The sequence below is a fragment of the Lynx canadensis genome, chromosome B4 (genome assembly GCF_007474595.2).
Source record: "Lynx canadensis isolate LIC74 chromosome B4, mLynCan4.pri.v2, whole genome shotgun sequence".
NCBI lineage: Eukaryota > Metazoa > Chordata > Mammalia > Carnivora > Felidae > Lynx > Lynx canadensis.
In genome coordinates this window covers 59,314,346-59,335,791 of record NC_044309.1, presented here as the reverse complement: position 1 = coordinate 59,335,791, position 21,446 = coordinate 59,314,346, and the positions used below count along the sequence as shown (strand labels likewise).

Genomic DNA, 21,446 nt, shown 5'->3' with positions numbered 1-21,446 from the left:
TACAATTTAAGTCAGGCATATGTTCATATGTTTTTATTTCCTTTCTCAAAAAGCCATATTTACTGAGGGATTATTGTTTGTCTTTTGACAATACATTTGAGTGAGTTTTCTGTTATGAATACGTTAATCCATGTTGCCGACTCTAATAGAACCTGTTATTTCTAAGCTGCCTGCAGTACATTCTGACAGTCTTTCTTCTTTGCAGGAATATATTGCTAAGAATTTCTGTGTCATGCAGTCCCAGATTGGCTATGATATTTTGGCAGAAGATACCATCACAGCTTTGTTGCACAACAACAGAAAACTACTAGAGAAACATATCACAGCAAAAGAAATAGAAACATTTGTCAGTTTACTCAGGAGAAATCGCGAGCCAAGGTTTGAAGTGGTTCATGCAGTGTTCTTTACTAGTGGGGACAGTGCTTTATTTTTGCTTTTTGGAAAAGAGTTTTTGCTTTATTTTTAGAATGTGGTAAAAGTTGGAGTTGTTTCACACCATTAGCTTTCATGGACAAAATTATGTTGAGCTTGCTGTTATAATAATCATGTATCACAGACTTATTACCTCGTAGGAGATGGAAACCTTTTATAGACACAGTTAAATATAAATGACTTTCATTCTCATCACTTATGTTTGTATAGTACTTATAGTTTTTCAAAATGTATTCGTGTACGTTGTCTTATGTAAGTCCTCACACAATCCCGTGAGGTTTGCTGTTTATCTATGGTCAGCCACATTTGAGAGATGAGAAAATAGAAGCCTACATCGTAACTTGCCCAAGAATACCCCAATAGTGAGAAATACTATATTACTATTACATATTTAAAATATAGTAATATTTCTCACTATTGGGGTATTACATCCAATTCAGTTTCTATTGATCCATGCTGCTTTATGTGGGAGAAGTGAATGCAGAAACATCAAGCACATTGACAGCTTTCTTTACTAAGTAGTGCAGCAAATAAATGTTAAAAGGTAGAAATGGGGCTTTGACTCACAGAATTAGCTTTCATCTGCTTTTGTTTTGTTATCCAATTCTTGGATAGTCCATTTTAGGGCAGATAAATAATTTTCTAAATGTAATAAGTCACAGTGCTCTGGGATGAATATCACCAAATAAATAGAAGCAAACTTATATCCTTTTTTGAAACAAGGTTTGTATTAAACACAAATAATTGGATGTTTAGTTTGTTTCTAATGATGCAATAGATAAGCAACACATTAAAAAATGTTGCATGGAGATAATATTAAAAATAGATAGAAAAAGTTATTTTCATTATATCCCCGACCATATTTTTATTGTGATATTTTATGAAATGTGTTTTCTTACTGTTCAACTTATTTTTTTTTCTTTTGCCAGGTTTTTGGATTATTTATCAGATCTGTGTGTGTCTAATACTACTGCTATACCTGTAACTCAAGAACTCATCTGTAAATTTATGTTGAGCCCAGGCAATGCAGACATTCTCATTCAAACTAAGTAAGCAGGGGAGGAATCTTTTTCTGTTCATCATTTGTAAGCATTATAGCTCCTTGTCATATTTGTGAGTGAAATATTGTGAAATATTTGTCATATTTCTTTTTTTATGTTTATTTAGTTTTGAGAGAGAGAGAGAGAGGATGAGTGGGGAAGGGGCAGAGAGAGAGGGAGACACAGAATCCGAAGCAGGCTCCAGGCTCTGAGCTGTCAGCACAGAGCCCGATGAAGGGCTTGAACTCACGAACCGTGAGATCATGATCTGAGCCGAAGTCGGATGCTTAACCGACTGAGCCACCCAGGCGCGCCCCTGTCAGTGAGCTTCTTAATAGATTTTGTATGTATAATTTATTTCAAGGCTGGTCTCAATGCAAGTAGACAACCCCCTGGAGAGCTCCATCCTTTCAGATGACATTGATGATGAAGAAGTTTGGCTCTACTGGATTGACAGCAACAAGGAACCTCACGGCAAAGCTATCAGACACCTTGCACAAGAAGCAAAAGAGGGCACCAAAGCTGATTTGGAAGTTCTTACCTATTACAGGTAAAGAATCATCATAAATGTCAATCTTACATATTCATTGAGAGAAGATTCTCTGAAACCTCCGGAAGTCATATATCTAGGAAGAGGAAATTTAAAAAATCCTGTCAAAGCTAAGGTAGTGAAAATACGTAATGTTACTTAAAATATTCAAAATAAAAGTCAATATCTGTGTTTTCCGCCTACACCACTTGCAGTTTTCTGATTTTTCACTAATTTCGAGTTGGTGTAATTTCCCCCATTACTGATTGGAGTGGGTGCAGATGTGAGACATGTTGGGACCCCAGTGTTGGACTTGAGAGATGGTACTTAGCTGGGTGTGCTGATCCAGCCGCAGGGGTGGCCTCGGAGAAAGTTAGCCGGTGGGAGTGTGATTGTGCTTATGAATACGTGGGGACCTAGGGCTGGAGAGAAACTGGTATCTTTGGTTATGAAAGTTCACTGGAAACAGGTCGCAGCAGAAGTTGCGATGGTAGTTCCCGGTGGTCAGTATTTTGGGAGCAAGAACTTAGCTGGTATCTTTGAGCGGAAGGTATAGAAACCCCGGCAGATGCCCTGGGGAAAAGTTAGGCCCAAATGGCAGGAATCTGAGAAAGGCAGAGCATGCTTCGTGTTCCCTGGTTTCTACAGGTACCGATCGCAACAAAGCCAAGGCTAATTCTTGATCTCGGAGGCTGACGAATCCAAGCCTAACTGATGCCATCTGGATTGGTCACATTTGGTTTGGGAAGTGAGTGGATCTAAGGTTAGAATGTAGATAATAGAGCCAGAGCCGAGTGGGACTGGGAAGGTGAGAGGTGGTTTCACGTGAGCCGTTATCCATAGCCTTCAAGCTTAGTGTATTTGTAATCCTAGGAAACCAAAAATGGACAGCCTAATGATACTTTCCATCAGACACATGTTGCTGGAACAAGTAACAGAAATTGTAACTTGAACAGGCATAGAGACAATTTCTTGTATTTGTTGTCATTTGATCACTTACCACCAAAAAAATTTGACTCCAGTGTGACAGACCCTTGGAAGTTTCGGTGTCATGAAAGTAGGTAGTAGACACTGACTGATACTGTGCTGTTTAAGAACTTTTTCAAGATAAGACAAATAATGTAATATGCTTAATATTTTTAAGGTACCAGCTAAACCTCTTTGCAAGGATGTGCTTAGATCGCCAGTATCTGGCCATAAACCAGATTTCTACGCAGCTCTCTGTCGATTTGATCCTGCGGTGTGTGTCAGATGAGAGCCTGCCATTTGACCTCCGAGCGTCTTTTTGTCGCCTCATGCTCCACATGCATGTTGACCGGGATCCCCAGGAGTCTGTGGTACCTGTTCGCTATGCCAGGCTCTGGACAGAAATCCCCACAAAGATCACAATTCATGAGTATGTTTGGAAAAATTTCTTGAGGACTTTAAATTTAGTAGATGAACTTGAAATCAAATGTCTTCAATTTTGAAATGAAGTATATGGAAGGGCATTTCTGTGCTCAAACTCAGGTTTTGGTCTTTTTTGTTTTTACTGTTTTATTATCTATCTATCTATCTATCTATCTATTTATTTATTTTAGAGAGAGAGAGAGAGAGAGAGAGAGAGAGTGTGAGAGGGGGAGAGGGGCAGAGGGAGAGAGAGAGAATCTTAAGCATGGGCTCCATGCTCAGTGTGGGGCCCATGCCCTGAGCTGAAGTCAAGAGTTGGAGCTCAATTGGCTGGGCCACCCAGGCACTCCTATTATTTTACTATTTTTTGAAATTTTATTTTAATTCCAGTTAGTTACCATACAATGTAATATTAATTTCAGGAGTATAATATGGTGATTCAACACTTCCATACAATACCCAGTGCTCCTTAATCCCCATCACCTATTTAGCTCATTCCCAGGTTGTTAGTCTTTCAAATGCAAATAAGATACTCTTTTGGAGAGTGGCTGGGTGGCTCAGAAAACCACCAGACTCTTGATTTTGGCTCAGGTCATGATATCTTGGTCTGTGAGTTTGAACCCTACATCAGGCTTTGTGCTGAAGGTGCTGAGCCTGCTTGGGTTTCTCTATCTCTCTCCCTGTCTCTCTCTGTTCCTCCTAAATTGCACGTGCAAGCACACGTGGGTGCTCTCTCTCTCTCTCAAAAACAAATAAATAAAATTTTAAAAATAAAATAAAAAATGCTCTTTTTGGAGAGGAAAATGACAGCTCTTTTTTTTTTAATTTATTGATTTATTTTTGGAGAGAGAGAGGGAGCAGGGGAGGGGCAGAGAGAGAGAGAGAGAGAGAGAGAGAGAGAGATTGAGAGGGAGACCCAAGCAGGCTGTGCACTGTTAGCTCAGAGTCCAATGTGGGGCTTGAACTCACGAACCGTGAGATCATGACCTGAGATGGAGTCAAGAGTCACATGCTTAACCCACTGAGCCACCCAGGTGCCCCCAACTCTTGATAATAGAAACATTATTCTAGAAACCAATAAACAAATCATATTTATGATAGGAGTAATAATTTTTTAAGTGTTTAGTATTATGGTAGAAACATCTAGAAAGGTAACTAAGTTACCTAAACTTCAGAAGCCAGGAGGTTAAAGTACATATATTTTCCTGTTTTAAATGATTTCAGTCAATTTAACTTGCTTCATATTCATCTTGTCTTCCCAGATATGATTCTATAACAGACTCTTCCAGAAATGATATGAAGAGGAAATTTGCACTGACAATGGAATTTGTTGAAGAATACTTGAAAGAAGTTGTAAATCAGCCCTTTCCTTTTGGGGATAAAGAAAAAAACAAACTGACATTTGAGGTATTTTATAAAAACAATTCATTTGTGAGGCTATTCAGTTTTTTCTGTGAAAAGTTAGATACATTGAGCATCAAAGATTTTTTCCTCTAATATTTAGGATGTCTTGGTAATTGGGTAGTTTAGTTGATGAAGGTATGATCCCTCTACCATTGATTAAAAGATAGATTTGATGCTTTAATTATACCTGAAGTACAATACAAAATATTTTAGTTACAATTATCTGTTATATACTATTTTCCTGGATTTGGGGGGGGGGTTCATTTGTGTAAACTTTGTTGCATTTAATGAACAAAGACAGTTTGCATACATTGTAATTTGTTTGGATACATGCCCCCCCCCCCCCCCGCCCCCGACTCATGGAAATGAAATTTTTAGCCTCATTAAACTGAATTGAAATACCTTTGGTTTTAATATCATTTGGGGAATATAGTGACAAAACGAGAGAATAGATGCTATTACTTGATAACCTGGTATATTAGGCGTCTACTGGTGTGTAACAGATTACCCCCAAACTTAGCCCAAAGGAATAAGCATTTATTATCTCACAGTTTCTATGGGTCAGGAATCTGGAAATGCATGATTGGGTAGTTCTGGCTCAGGGACTCTTATGAAGTGTAATCAAGCTATTGACGGGGGTTGCAGTTATCTGGGGCTGGGTGATCTGCTTCTAAGCTCACTTATGTGTTTCTTGGTGGCCCTACCTCCTTGCTGGCTATTTACCAGACACTTCGTCTTCTTGCCATGTGGGCCTTTCCATAGGCTGCCTGTGTCCTTATGGCATGGCACTCAGAGCAAGCCATTAGAGAGAGAGAGAGAGAGAGCCCAAGATGGAAGTTGCAATCTTCTATAACCTAATCTTGGAAGTAGTGTGCTATCACTTCTGCCATATTCTGTTGGTCACACAGACCATCCTTGGTGCAATGTGAAAGGAGACCATAGCTTGGGGACCATCTGGAAACTGTCATACCTAGATTGCCTTATAGTATCCAGAAAGCCACAAAGCAGCATAGGGACATATATTTCTGGACAAATTCATGGATAATATCCATATATTAAAGTAACTCATTAATGTAACCATTTATTAAGTGATATCCTACTGACTTAAATAGGTTAATATTTAGTTAAGTAAACCATTCCAGTGTAAATTTCTTTAAACACCTTGATACACCTAAAATCTTCTCTTCTTGGCTTCCTTACTGGCTGTTGACCACATGCCTCATCTTGTCATGTTGGGTTTTGATAGAGATGACAAACTGGCCCTATTTAGATTTAATCATAAGCTCGAATAAATCAGAGTTCAGTGGTTGCTTTTGTAGGCATTTCAATTCCTAGGTGTTAAGGAATTAGAAAGTTTAGAAACACCTGTGCTAATTGAGATGCTATAAAAAAAACCCAATGTTAATTTCAGTTTCCAATGTTTTTTGTTTCTTTTCCACCCCCCTCCCTTTCTTTATTAAGGTGGTCCACTTGGCTCGGAATCTTATATACTTTGGATTTTATAGCTTCAGTGAATTGCTAAGGCTAACGAGAACACTTCTGGCTATCCTAGATATTGTACAGGTCCCCATGTCATCGTATTTTGAAAGACTGAGCAAATTTCAAGATGGAGGTAAGAATGTTTAAGAAAAGTTATAATCTTTTTGGAGGTAAGGTGAAAACATATCTACAGAGAAGTGGTTATTAACATGTACCTGCTAGAGTATGTGTACACATGAAAATTGATCCTATGATAGGACTGAGTGCTAATAGGCTGGATTTCTAAACATTCTTCTCTGTTTTTAAATTAAAGCTTTGAAAGAAAAATTTATAGATCAATGAGTTCTGTCTTTGGCAACTAATATTATGGCTAATCTACTAGTGAAAATATTACGTATTAAAGAATCAAAAACATCTTAATATTTGTGATCAGTTTGGTATGTGTCATATGCTGGCTATGCTTCATAGCAGGGAATAGAAATGTACAAAGAATCGGAACAGTAATGGTTGTGCCAGAGAAGCACTGAATGCAAAACCAGTGTGGGAGGCAGTATAGAGAATGGGTTTTTGAGTTAGAGTGCTGTATTCAAATCCTGCCTTTGCCATTTGTTAACTTAGGCAAGGTACTTCTCTTAAGAGTTTATTTTTTTTCTTGTCTGAGATATGAAGATGATAGCAACAGTATTTTCCTTACAGTTTCCTTGTGAGATTTAGTGAATGTCTACGATATATTCAAGGTACTTCCAACAGTGCCTGTTTTCAAACTCAATTAAAAAATCTTTTGATGGTGATTAGCTTAGGTTGGATGCCTTGCAAACACAGAGGTAGAGAATTGCTTGCAGGCAGTATATTGAAGAGTGCATTCAGGATATACACCTGCAAGGAAGTGAGGAAGGTAGGACTGGGCAGATGGAGGAGCTGATCCACCCTGTAGGTACATCTTGCAAATCAGCTCATCCTATAGGGAGCCCTAGAGCAGGGCTGGCCCTTTGTAGTTGTCACAGATTAAAGCAAAGGTGCTGAGTTTTGTGTTTTTGCATTAGCCAGCCACTGACTGACGGTTTTATCATGAAGTGGGGAGTGTACCCTTGGGTAAGGTAGTTCCCTTCGGTCAGGGGTCACTCTTAGTGAGAGGCATAGTGGGAAGTCAGCACCATGATGTTCAACAACTGGGGGAATAGGTGCCTAAGCTCTGAAGAAGGGACATGGGTGGAGCACAGTGTGGCCACTATAGTGTCCACTACAGGATTAAAAAAGTGAAACCAGAAATGTAATTTCAGACATAAGGAAGAAATATCTGGTTAAGATTATAAATGAGGAACTTGCAGGTAGCTGAGGTAATTAATTGCTGCTACCTAAATCTCAAGAATCTCTACATCTTCCAAAAATCTGTAGAGATCAATAAGAAGCAAATTAAACCACATAAATCCCTCACCTTCAGCAGAACAAGAAGAAAGAGGACAATACAAACTTCAGGTGTAAGTAGAAAAGTAGCATCAGTTTTCAGTATAGCTCTCTCCCAGGTTCTCACTGCAAGCCTTTGTAGACAGTTAGAAGGTTCTGGAAAACCTGGGCTGAAGAGACAAGAAGGGATTGTGTGCAAATCACCCTCAGAAAGAGAAAGTCTATGCTAAGTGTGAAAATACTGACAGAGAATCTAGGTGGATAAGAGTACTGAGTAAAGATGAAGGGACTTAACAGTGCATAGGTAGAAATTGTGGAAATGCAATGCCTCTCAGGAAGAGGCGGGTTAATGTTTATCCCTAGGGATGAAGGAGAGGCACCCTTTGGAATCTTGTTGGTGAAGGGAAAAATAAGCAAGGTGGCAAAATCCTGAGTACCACAAGATAAAAGAAAACCACAAAATTGAAGGAAAGGTGCATAATTCCTTTCCATTGCCCCCCACCAAGAGCCAAACTTTAAAGAAATTGCACTTCACCACTCTGACAGGAGAGGGTGATCTTGAACTAAAGATTACATGAACCAGCTCACATTGTCAACCTTGTCCAAGAAATGCAGATATGAAGTTGGTCCTCCTCTATATGAAACTCTTGTAAGAGCAAAATAGAATAAAAAATCAAAACATATCAGTTGATGGAAATTCTTCTCTGAAAAACAACCATAAAAGATAAAAAAATTATAACACGAGACTCTAAAGTGAAATAACTATCTTAAAACAAACATTGGGATGTGAAAAATACCTTGAATCATAGATTCAAAAACTAATGCTAGAAATAGACCAAAAAACTAGGAAGAAATGAAATGAAAGTTTATTGGATCTGGGAAAGAAATAGAATAAAATATAGACTTTATTTTTTTTAGAAATACAGACTAAATTATATTATCAAAAGAGTAGATTAGAATGAACGTGTAATATGAACCATTGAAGAAAGGCAGGAAAACAATGATGAGAATGTCAGTGATATGGAGAAACAAGTAAAAAGAGTCAGAGAGAAAGTGGATGAAATGGAAGAAAGGCAAAGAAGAGCTATCATATGAATAATTGGAGCTCCTTTGAAGAAGAAAAAGAAAACCATGGAGCAGAACTTATATTTAAAATTACAATCCAAAAGAATATTTTGTAAATAAAAGATAACCTAAGTCCTACATGGTGAAATTGTCCAGAATCGTGATTTCTAAGACATAGCATGATAAAATTATTATGTATAGTGTATATTCAGAGAGAGTCGTGGTGTGTCGGTGGAGGCACTATGAAAACAAATGGAGAAAAAATGAGAATGTATATAAGTGTTCTATTCTGTTCTTGCATCTTTTATATATAATCTTGAAATCTTATAAAAATAAAAGTCTATGGACAATATCTGAATGAAAGCAAAGGAAAAGCCAAGAACAGCAATGGTATATCAAAGAGCAGGGACATGCTGATAGACTATTCTGTTTCTGTTTCCTGAATCTCATCAGTGAGAGGCTTCTCTTAACAGTCCCAGAGGGTACATAGGAGGTGAGATATTGTGTTAAAGATATTTCTTGGTGTGATGCTTTTATAATCTTCAGTTTACTCTGAACTAAACTATTCTTAAAATGTTAGAAATTGATCTTGGCTGTTGGTCCCAGTGCTCACAGTCTGCTTTCAGAGTATTACCATAAAGAAAAGTAGTTTTTGTCTTCTCAAAATTTGATAATATCTTGTTTGCACTTTTCACTGTCATATCCAGGTCTACCCTGTAAGAGACATTTTTTAAGTTTATTTATTTATTTTGAGAGAGAGAGAGAGAGAGAGAGAGAGAGAGAGAGAGAAAATCCCAAGCAGGCTCTGCACTGTCAGCACACAGCCCAGTGTAGGGCCAGAACCCATGAACTGTGAGATCATGACCTGAGCTGAAATCAAGAGTCAGATGCTAACTGGCTGAGCCACCCAGGCACCACTAAGATGCATTTTTTACTTTTTAAAATTGTTTCTAATTCTCATATTTTCTCATGGACTCCACCCATCTCTGGATATCTTCATCATTTTTTCAGCAATCTGAGAGCCATTGGTTAATTTTTTCAACAGGAATTTATTGAGTTACTATTGTATGCCAGACACTGTTTTACACACTGGAAATAAAGAAGATAAAGTCCTTAGCCACAAGGAGGACAATTAATAAATACAGAGGCAGAATCCCTCCCTTCTCTGTACTGGGGGAAACAGATAATAAACAAATGAATATATACTGTTACATCAGATAATGTTGTGAAGAAAAATAAAGTAGGCCAATATGGAGAGTGGAGTAAGTAGGGAGGATGGCAGAATTGACTGAACAACCTCTGACATTTGAGCAGAGGCCCACGTATGTCATGGAGGTCAGCCCTGAGGCAGAATATGCTTGACATGTGGGAGGAGCAGCAGGAAGGCCATTTTGGCTGAGGTAAAATGAGAAGGAGGAGAATAGTAGGACAGAAAGTTGGAGAAGCCTGGATTGTTGAGCCTTGCAGACCTGTGAATCTGAATTTTGTTGAGTCTGTTGGGCAATTTTTGGAGGGATTTGAGAAGGGATTGATATTATCTGATAATTTTGGCTGCTGAGTAGAGAACAGAGAATACTGATGTGGACATGATGGTAGGAAGACCATAGTAAGAAGCTGTCGGGGAATTGGGTAATGGTGACGAACTAGGAGAGTAGTGGTAGACAAGGGGAGAAGTGGATGAATTGGGAATTTTACAGTCTTAACTGATAGGACTTGGATGTGGAAAGAGAAAGACAGTCAGAGATTATTCCTAGGTTTGAATTAACATCCAAGTAGAGAGGTTGTGTCAACAGCTGGGTATATGAATGAAACTTTAGGGTAATGTCGGGGTAGGAAATATAAATGGGAGAATTAATGCATAGAAATCATTCAAAATATCAGACTGAATAAGATCACTTACAGAGTGATTATTGATCGGGAGGAAATGAGATCTAAAGATTGACTCCTGGGACCCTCCAACATTGAGCTATGAAATAGAGGAAGTGTCAGCAAAAGAGACTGGGGCAGAGAGGCCAGTGAATAAAGAATACCAGGAGAATGTGATATCTTGGAAGCCAAGTAAAAAGTAGCACTAGATAATTTTAATTATTTGTTGGCTCATCTACATATATTTTCTAGGTAACTAATATTCATTGAGTACTCTATATGCTAAGTGGTTTTACATGGATTACCTTCCATGTAGTGTGATTTCTGCTTAATGACACACATTATTTTACTCCATTATTAAAATATGAAACACGACAATTTTACTCAGTATTAAAATAGATTCACAATAGATTTGTGAGCCAATTATAATTCTCTAAGAAAGTTCATTTTGTATTGATGGGAAACATCTCTGTATACATACTGCATCAACCAAGACTCAGAGGTTTCTTCCTTTTGAGACTGGTATGTCAAGTAGAATAATGTCTCTTCATTTGGGGAAATACATTTTCCTAATTTGTGGAAAGGAGTTTGTGGATTTTGGCTAGGTTTTTGAACTCTGAAAGAATGTGCTTATCCCCTTACTAGTAAATACCCAAGAGTTCTGTTATCCTAGTTTTTGGTGTACTGAAATTAATTTGAATTTAAGGACCATAGTTTCAAGATTCCTTCTCTTGATATCTGCAAATCAGAGGGTAAATTATTTTTTTATACATTCCTATGATTGGGTATCTAATGTAATCTGCGAGAAAACAGTTTGTTTTTAAGCATGATTTGATCACAATTATGATTGAATTATAGATGATACCTCTGAGAGACATTGTTATGCTGTGCTTTCTTCCTTCCACTAACCTCTAGAAGTCCTTCCCAAAGAATCATTTTTGCTTTTACTAATGTTCAACGTTTATTTTATGTTAACTTGCATTATTAGCTTTTTAGAAAGTTTTATTTTAAAGTTCCAATATAGAAAAGCATATTCAGGGAGATTAATTAACTTGCCCAAGATGTGCTAGTAAGTTAGCAGCATTGCTAAGAGTTAAAGCATAAAGAAAGTAGTTTTCCTGTTGTTTGTACCACTTGATTATGTATTAGTTCAGAGAGCTAATATTTTAAAACAATTGTTACTGAGGTTAAATCTTCGGTTCATAAATTTTTTTAAGTAAACACTTTGTGTGGGATCTTATAAATATGGATATTTATAAGGTAAGTAAACAAAATATAGAGTTTAAAATGAAAGGAAATTGAGACAAAGCAATGTCATGTGCCTCTAGATGTGATGCACTAAGAAGGACGTAGCATCACCTAGTAAGTGTCCCTGACAAAAATTCAGAATCTCCAGCTAATCACGAAGAATTATGAGACAAATACAAATTGTGGGATATTTTATGAAACAATTGGCTTGGACTTTTCAAAATGTCCATGTCATGAAAGATAAAGAAAGGCTAAGAAACTGTTCCAGATTAACAGGTGATTAAAGAGAAATGACAACTAGATACAATATGTGATTCTGGATCAGGGAGACTATCATTTACAGAAGATATTATTGTCACAATTGGTGAGATTGGAATCTGAATTGTACGTTAGGTTCTGGCAGTGGATCAGATTTCCCGAATTTTATAATTGTACTGTGGTTATGTAAGAGGATGTACTTGTTTTTACCAAATAAAAGGTCAAGAAATGAGAATAAAAAGGTCATGGTGTGTGGAACTAACTCTTAAAGGGTGTAGGAAAGATATGTAAGATATATGTAAAGAGAGAGAGAGGGTGGGAAAGGATGCAAATATGGCTGAGTTTGTGACTCGCATAAAACTGGTCAGAAGATATTATAGGAGTTCTTTGTATTATTTTTGCAATTCTTCCCATATTTTGGAAGTGTTTCGAAACAACAAGTTAATGACTGAAATAATTAGCCAAGTAGGAAAATGATTTATTGTATTTAAGATGACACTTCAAACTTAAAGTATTATCTGGCATCTCTACTAGGAAGTGTGTTATTATAGCTGAGTTCTATTAGACTATAAATTCCTAACAAAAGTTCTGTTAGACTCTATAAATTCTTAATAAAAAAAGCAAGAGAGAACACATTTCTGGAATCTCTAAATGTGGAGACAGGATTTTCAGGCCTGGGAAAAATTCCTGTGGTATAGGATGAGACAGAGGTTGATGCCAGAGAGGAAATCCCAGACTACAGAAAGTACCTGGGGGAAAAAAAAATAACTGTTAGTTTAAAGGACAACTCATGGGAGCCATAGCATTGTGGCCACATTACAATACTCAGTGTATCATCATCTTGGCTTTTATACTTAAATGATATGGATTATATTTTCCTATTTTAGTGAAACCTTATTCAATTGGAAGTCATTTGCAAAGCAAGATTTTTTAAAAACAGGAAGTAATTTTATAAGCATTGTTGCTAGATGAACCAGTTCCTTTAAAGTATGTGATAATAGTTTTCTTTTCTCATACCATGTCTGGAAAATTTTGTGCAATAGAACCGGGTCTTTTTTTTTTTTTTATCCTTCTGATCTCCTTACAACTTACTAATTCTGCTCCAGCACAGTTGGGGTTGGACATTCAGGGAAATGTGTTTGGTAGCAGTTTGGCAGGTCAGACCCAGGGGAGCGGAGGAAGAGGTGTGTCCAGAAGGAAAGGGCTTTCAGTTCCTGGAGTTCCATTTCTTGCCGGCCTCAGTGGCACCTGACTTAAGGAGGGTGTGCATGCACAGTGTGCAGTATTCTTTTTTTTTTTTTTTTTTTAAATCCTGTAGGTTTAGATGTCGGTAATTAGTGTTTGAGGCGATGGGGATGGCTGGCTAGAAAAGTGGCAATCCCAGAAGTTGTCCTCTTTGGGTCCTGGGTAACAGCCCACCTCTGTGCCGCTGTGAGTTGTCGTCACGCTGGAGTTGGTTGGGGGTCTGAATGTAGCTCCCAGGCCGTGTTGCCCAACAACACAGTAGTTTTCAGTTGGCACGCTCAGCAGAAGTGGCTAGGCTCAGAAGCAACTTTTCATTTGTGTGCCCTAGAGGTGGCCTGCTCAGAAAATTATGCAGGTGTCCCCACATGGAGGTGCTGGGAGCCAGCACTGCCCTGGCCTGTGCTGTCATGAAATAGAAGATCCTAACCTTCAGAGCCATCAATCCAATTCTCTTCATTGGCTATGCACTCACTTAAGAAAACAAATACTGTTTTCAAACAAATGTATTCGCTCCCAGCAGGGTATGTTGTTGAGTCAATTTGCTTTGCCTAATACCTATCATTTGCTCTCAGTGATTTAAAGTGCACAGGCACCATTCAGTGTAATTGATCTTTTGGGTGGAAGGATTATGTCAAGCAGTGCTGTTTTTTGTCACGTATACAAGTTAAAAGCAAATGCATATGCTGGCTGATAAGTCAGATATTTTCAATATACTTTTGAAAGTACATTTTACTTACTTACTGACTTACTTATTTATTTATTTAAACTACATTCTATTTAAAAATTATACTTTTTTTTTTCTTTATGCTTACGGAAGGATGTGCAATCCAAGGATTGATACTACTGTTAATTAAGATCACTTTTTGTGGCAGGGTGGTTGTATTTTGTTCTCCTAGAGAGTCATTCAATTTGGGAAGACATGTGAATATGACTTACATTCTTCTAATGAACATTACATGTTAGCTCTGAGCGGTGAGGGTAAGTCTCATCTCATCTGTGAGGGTACAGAATGTGATACAGTCTGGGGATGGTTTGGGTCTAACTCCTTATTTAGTGATCTGGCCAGTATCCTTCCATGCGTCTGTTTGTTGTTTGAATGGAACTGGGGTTCAAATTTCAACCTCCAACAGGGAGCAAGAAAGTCTTATCCATGGAATACGATGCAGGCCTAGTTAGAGCATCTAGGCCGCCACCATCATTTCTTTTCACAGTTGTCTCCCCGTCCTTGAACTCACCACAGTTTGAAAAGGCAGTATATCAGAAAAGTATCAAAAGACCAAACCAGAGCTGAACAGTTTCTTTTAATCTTCTGTCATTTTGCCTTTTTACAACTTCAAATTCTTGGGAGTTTCCATGGTCAAGCCCCAAAATGTGGGCCAGTCCCTAATCGGTAACCAGTTAATCTCTTTTTTTGGCATATGTGTTATAATGTTAAAAATGGGAAATCACTGAAAAAGTCAAATGGAGAATTCCATTTGCTCTTAGGATTTCCTTTCTTTTGAGGCTTCAGGCTCGGAGCTAAAGTGCCTTTGGTTTTAGAGAATAAGAAACAGATAACCACAATGCCCTGAAATTACCTTTCTGCCCTAAAAGGGTTGGAGCTGCACTGGGTGAGTTACAGCCCTGTGGGCCCAACCCAGGGTAGGGAAGAGATAAGACGACGGGCTGGAAGAGGCACTTGGCATATATGTCTGTCTGGGGGCACCCCTTTGCCTCAGGAGATTTGGGGAAGAAAGTAAGAACTCTCCGCCTAGCGGCAAAGAACCAGCCTTTTTCTTCAGTTTAACTTTTGCTTTGTCTTGGCAGGGACTGTACACGATCCACCTTGAAAAGCTTTTTCTGGCAGCATAGTTGCTGTTAAAAAGAAAGGAAACTGAGATGGGAGGTGGAGCAGAAACATTTTTTAATATTGTGATATGGGTGGGAAAGGAAGAGAATATTTGCCGGCAGAATATCTGCCAGAAAATAGTTTCTTCCTTTATGAAATTAGATTAGCCTAACTGTGATCTTTACGGTCTCTTTCAGTTCAAAACTGTGATTCTTTGAAGATTAGTGTGTAACTCTCATTCACTCACTGAATGGTGTCTTTTTAAAGTGTGTTGCAAAAATGCTCCTGTGAGCCAATATCCATGAAGCATATCTCCTGGTTAATAGCTGTGATTCCTCTTTGTGAAGACAGCAGCTAGAATGCCTTGAAACCAGAAGCCTTTGTTCACTTCAGATTTTGAGTGGATCACAAAAAAAGCAAGTAAGCAAGCAAGAAAGGATTTCCCTGGGTGCGGGTGAGGCTGAGGATGTATATATGGGGAGCTGGGAGTGAGGATGAACAGAAACGAGGTTTAGTACGAAGACCGTAACTGAAGAGCAAGTACCTAAGGTACAAGGCAGCTTTCATTGTAAAGACTCATTCACGTGTTCCTTCATCTTCTTTTAATTTCTCATCTGACTGAGTTCTTTCCAGGTCTCTATTAAGGATTTGTTTGCAGGGGAGTTCAGAGTACTCAGAAGTGTTAGCAAGGTTTACCTGTAGGGGGAAGGTACCACAGTTTCCATTTGTCATCTGAAAATCTCTTGCAGTGATTTCTGAACTTATGTTTTCCCGATACCATTCTGCCTCTCCGTGTTCTCCTTTGGATGTCCTTCTTCTTTGACCTGTCTTCCCTCATCTCTGCTTTCAGTGATGTCCCTTTACTTCACATACGTCTGTCTTATCTCCAGTGTGTATCTTGTTCCTCATACCTCCCTACTTCCTGTATGCTGTTCTCTTCTGCCTACTTCTTTCTGTGTGAACCATGTTTTTCTAGTAAAGGAAAGTTCTAGTATTTCTAGTATTTCATGTATTTCTAGTAAAGGAAATTTCTAGAAATTCTGTATTTCTAGTGCAGTCCTATTCACGGTTCTAGGTTTTCTCTTGTCCCTTTGTGTGTGTGCGTACTGTGTCCGATGAGCATGTTATCATAATGCCTTGAGATTCTTCCACTAATTTTTAAATAAGAACAATGGCAACAGCAATGATGTCAGTGTCCCTGAACCTCTGGAGTTACTCATTGCTGGTTATGTTCCCCACGAATCAGGCCCTGAACTGGAGATTAGCATGAAGGTTTACTAGCTTAATCGTAGGATCAACACCAGTGCAATGGAAGGGGAAGAAGTAGGACTGGGCAAAGGGAGAAATTAGGTTGTGATGCAGACCTAGTGGGAAGCTCTGGAATGAGGGGAGAGGTCTGCTGTTGGGACGTCCTTCCAGAATTGTCTCCTATTGGAATGAGGGTGGGGGCTGAGCCTTTATGCCTGCATGGGCTGCCCTGGAATGGGTGTGTGGCCTTGCTTGAGGTGGCTCTCTTCAGACTAGTCAGTCCCCATAGAGGGCTGACATTTGAGGGCTGACCTCCAAGTAGCTGAGGCAGTATACTGTCCTTCATCCCTGAAAGGGCATCTGGGCAAGACCATCACAGAGTCCACCATAGGTATCTCCCAGAAAAGCACCATGATTGGAAAATTTGTAGGTCAAGATTAAGATCTCATAGGAAATACAGATTAGGAAGAAAAATAAAAATGATTATGATCTTCTAGGAAATAGAGATTAGGGAGAAAAGTAAAAACATTAAAGCATTTAAATGTACAACAAAGGTCTCGATATGAAAAAAAAAAAAATTCTAGAAGCTGCCTACTTCCAAATGCCCCAGAATCACAAGCATCAGAAACCTGTTCTGGGAAGCAAGTCTTTTCTGGAATAATCTTCTTCAGATATGAAGGAGGATTTCTGTGACATTCTGATTCTGAGGCTGGTTCTCCCATGGTTTTGCACTATGCTGACTATACCTCTGAGTTCTTTCTGGCGTAATGTACAATGTCTTATACTCCCTGTACCTGCCCCCCTTGGCTTTAAGCTTTTATAAGTTTTAGAAAAAAGTGCCTGTAACTGACCAGTTTTCTCTTAGCTATCAATAAAGCCTAAAAGGACTTTTTCCCCTTCTGGGCTTAATCCTCTTTATATATGTTGAGAAAGTTTCAAACAGATGATCTATGTGAGATCATGTTCCTTTTAAAAATCAAATGCATGTTTAAAAATAGGTAGAGAATAACTATGTGATATGTCTACTGTATACTGAGTTTCTACCATGTGTCAGGCCACACGTTGGCAAAAGATTACTATAAAGGGATACTTATTATTTATATTCAACATTTAGCACACCTCTAGATCTTTTGCATACTTTTACTTTTAATCCATATTGGCCTCCAGCAATTAGGTATCATGATCACTATTTTGTCCAGGAAATAAGATTATAGAAGGGTAAATACTTTGCCTAAGATCATACAGCTTGTAGCTTACTGAGCCAAATTTTGAATTCAGGTTTCTTTTCTTCACTTCCTTAAAAATACCCTACAGCCCTACAGTTGATGTTCTTTCTGTTATTATTACGCAACTTTCTATTTAGATGACTTCTTCATCTGCAGGGACTTCGTTTTCTACTTTTTCCAAGTTTCCCAAGAAAGTTTAGTACTAAACAGTAGGTGTTTACTAAAGAGTTTCGATTTCACTTGAAGGGATTTTACAGGTCACATCAAGAAAACTTTTTAAAATCGATAATCATCCCGTCATGAATGGTTGGCTTGTCTCTGAAACAAAGTTTTAATCACAAGTCTTAGAAGTTTTACCACTTAAATTTCTCTTGAAGCTCGATGTTCCTCTTCACTTCCTGCAATAAATTCTGACTGATCTCCCCGACTCCATTTTTGGGCCTTCTTCCCCCCCTCCCCCAATCCAGTATGAGGATCCTTCTAAATCACATATTCTATCTTTTTTACTAGCTCTCATCATCTCTGGAGAGTAACTCAGTTCCTTAAGTTGGTGCCCAAAGGTCTTCACAATCTGCCCCAGACATCTCTAGCTCTGTCTCTTGCTGTTTCCCCAGTAATTCTAAACACTTTTATTCTCTTAGACACATTTCTACATCTCATATATACTTTCATAACTCACTTATCATTAGGATGGGTGTATGCAAGTGCCATGCCTTATATAAAATATGCATGCATTTGGAGGACAAAGGTTTTTAGAGATCCAAATATTCCAAATATATATTTGTGTCTTTCTTTTGTTCATTTCTGTAATTATTTTTTTAAGTCTTCTTTTCCTAGTAGACTTATAAAAGGCTCATGACTCTTAGATTTACTACTTGGATTATTCTATAATTATCATAATTCAGATTTATTGACTGAGAGAAGCAAGGTGGAGAGAAAAACTGTGAAAACAGATTCTATTTCTGGTTCTCTAAGCTTATTCGTACCATGTATAATATACTATTATATACATACTAGGCTTTCAAAAATATCTATTGAGTGAAACACATTTGATGAATGCATGCAAATTACATGTTTTATATAAATATGTAAGTTTTTGAATGTCAAAAATATTTGTTAGACCATGACATTCCAAATATATGATTGTTTTTTTTTATTACTTATGAACTTCTAGTTTGGCTTTTCAAACTTCCAGTGAATGAGAGAGAACATGACAAATGCCAGTTCATGTTAAAATACTTCCTGAGATTTTATTTTAGCAGTTTTAATGATTAATGTTATGCTTTTTCAGTGCCCTCTGATGCACCATCTTAATAGAGTAATATGATTGAAATATTCACTTGCTAACTGTATAAGTTAATAAATTTCAGAAGGACTTAATGGGTGGTATGATGCATGCATAATTTACATAGTACAGCAAGTCACGACCTGTGTAACTTCCTTTTGGTTCTCAATCAGATGTTAGTCACATAAAGTTATAATACATAAAATTATTTTTGTTAAACTTCATAATTAATTGACTTAGTAGAGGCAGAAGACTCACATTCTGTGTTTGTCTGTGTTTCTGTGGGATTTGTCAGAAACAAAGGCATGATCTGTAGGTTTTCAGGGTTTTGGTTTCCTAAAGGTGTCAGATAAAAAGTAACTCTGAAGGTCTCTGGAGTTACCTAGGAGTGATATGAATGACTCCTGGCACCCAGGATGACTACTAACATTACCATATTGAGTTAATAGGACAGAATCAATACCGAGGGATGCCCTCACAAATAACGAGAATGACTAAAGAGGACTATGTTGTCCACACCTCTTCTCTACTCCAACTATTTCCTCTAATTATAAATATAGTTTGAACCTCAGAGTCTGATGCCTCAGTGTTAATACACTGGCTTCCCCAGTTCTCTCAATATCTGCTGAAGAGAGTCCACCAGGGATCTACAATAAAGTGCATTATTGGCACCCAAACATAAATTTATAGAATGTTTGCATATAAAAGGACTGTTGAAATCATCTAAACAATATATGAACTTCAAATCTTCATATAACACCTATTACAAGTGGTCATCTAGGATCTCCTTGACCACCTGAGTGACCAAGATTTTGTTGCTGCAGAAGGCAAGTCTTTCTTCTTTCCAAGAACTCCAGTTATTAGTTCTCATATGTTAGATTATCCTGAATATACCTCCCTCTAACTTCCAATAAGCAGTCCTTCTTTGTTACCTGGAGCCACATTGAAATTGAACATGGCTTCCACATGTCAGTTCTCTCTGCGTTTGAAAATGGCCAGGGTGTTTCCTGAGCATCTCCTCCTCTCTGTGTCATCACCTGCAGTTTCTTTAACTATTTCTCTTATGATTCAATTATCACTGGTCACTGGCCTGACCAGCGTAGAGGCAAGGACAGTTATTTTCTCATTCATTGTGAACACTTTACTTTTGTAATGCAGTCTAGGTGAAATGGGTATTTTGGGTAATAGTGACACAGAATAGATTCCCATGGAACTTGAACACAACTCAAGTTCGAATTTGTGCTCTGACACATCACATTTTTTTTTCATCATATGCTTCAGTTGGCTTTATTTACATCTATGTACAGGGCATTTTATATTTTGATTTTAGCATATGTTTTCAACCTGTTGATGTAGTTTGGGGATTTGATGGAATCATTCACCATATTAGCTATCCTTTCTTGTTTCATGCTACCTTTACATTTAAGAAACGTGCTATCTCTGACTTCAGCAATCACCAACAAAAATACTTACCTGGTCGAGGCAACAGTAGAGCGGCAAGGAACTAGAGACCCTTCTGTACTTTAACAATGATTAATTTACTCGTACTGTTTGGTTACAATCATTTAACTATAATCATACCTATTATTAAATGTATGCATCTACGGTGTGATGAATCAGAAGAGTGGTTGCTCTTGATGGTGGTGGGGGAATGTAGAGGAGATGAACCAGAGAAAGGCACAAAGGAGCTTCTGGGGGTAATGGGAATGTTTGGTATCTGAATGACATGTGGCTTAGATAGGTGTATGCTCTTCTTCAGCAGAACTGCGGAAACCTTTCATTTAAGATCTGTGCATTTCGTTGTCTTTAAATTGTATCTCGCTTGTAAAACAGTGTGTAAATTCATTTATTGCTTGGATTACCAATTATTAACAATTAAAGTCAGTTTTGCAAATTAATATCTTGAGGTTTGGAATATCAAAATGACTTTGTCAGTATTTGACAGTGATGAAATCCAAAGTAGGATGTAGAACCCAACCACTGTTTTGTATGAATTGCCTTTTAAATTCATCCTTTGAATAACACTTCTTTAGGGTGTGGGTGGGATGGGAAATAATTTTCTTTTGAGCAGTCGACTTGATATTCAAAAAAAGATGGATAATAACATTACTATATTTTGGGAACATATTTTCAGTAGGTTTTGCTTTGCTCTAATTCTAAGGTCTTGGAAATCTGTAAATGGGTTATCAACATGCTATATTCAGTGAGTGTTTATTTAGAATGGAGAAAATTAGGTGTCATATTGTCTATTTTGTTCACTGAGTATTCTTTACATACCACTTCTCTGAAGGACTTCTCCTTTCCAAGGTGATATTGTGTGACAATCATGCCATAGTGTAAGAAATTATGAGCTATGATTATGTGATGGAACCACACGTTCATTAATAGAATGGTGGCCACGATAATAGAACATGACGCAAAGTAGAATGGCTGTTTTTCAGAGATATAACAGAAGTGCGCAAATGTCCTCCACTTTTCATTATGAGCTAATATCTTACAA

General features: G+C 37.9%; 1 protein-coding gene across 6 annotated transcripts in view; it reads left to right on the top strand.

Annotated features, from left to right (window-relative positions):
- Positions 1-21,446, top strand: part of ITPR2 (inositol 1,4,5-trisphosphate receptor type 2) — a 505,414-nt gene that overhangs the window by 168,093 nt on the left and 315,875 nt on the right. For all 6 annotated transcript variants that reach the window (XM_030322010.1, XM_030322009.1, XM_030322008.1 and 3 more), the window contains 6 exons: positions 206-378; positions 1,362-1,481; positions 1,837-2,022; positions 3,146-3,397; positions 4,653-4,797; positions 6,256-6,406. In XM_030322010.1, coding sequence (XP_030177870.1) covers positions 206-378; positions 1,362-1,481; positions 1,837-2,022; positions 3,146-3,397; positions 4,653-4,797; positions 6,256-6,406 — 1,027 coding nt within the window. The remainder of the gene's footprint in view (positions 1-205; positions 379-1,361; positions 1,482-1,836; positions 2,023-3,145; positions 3,398-4,652; positions 4,798-6,255; positions 6,407-21,446) is intronic.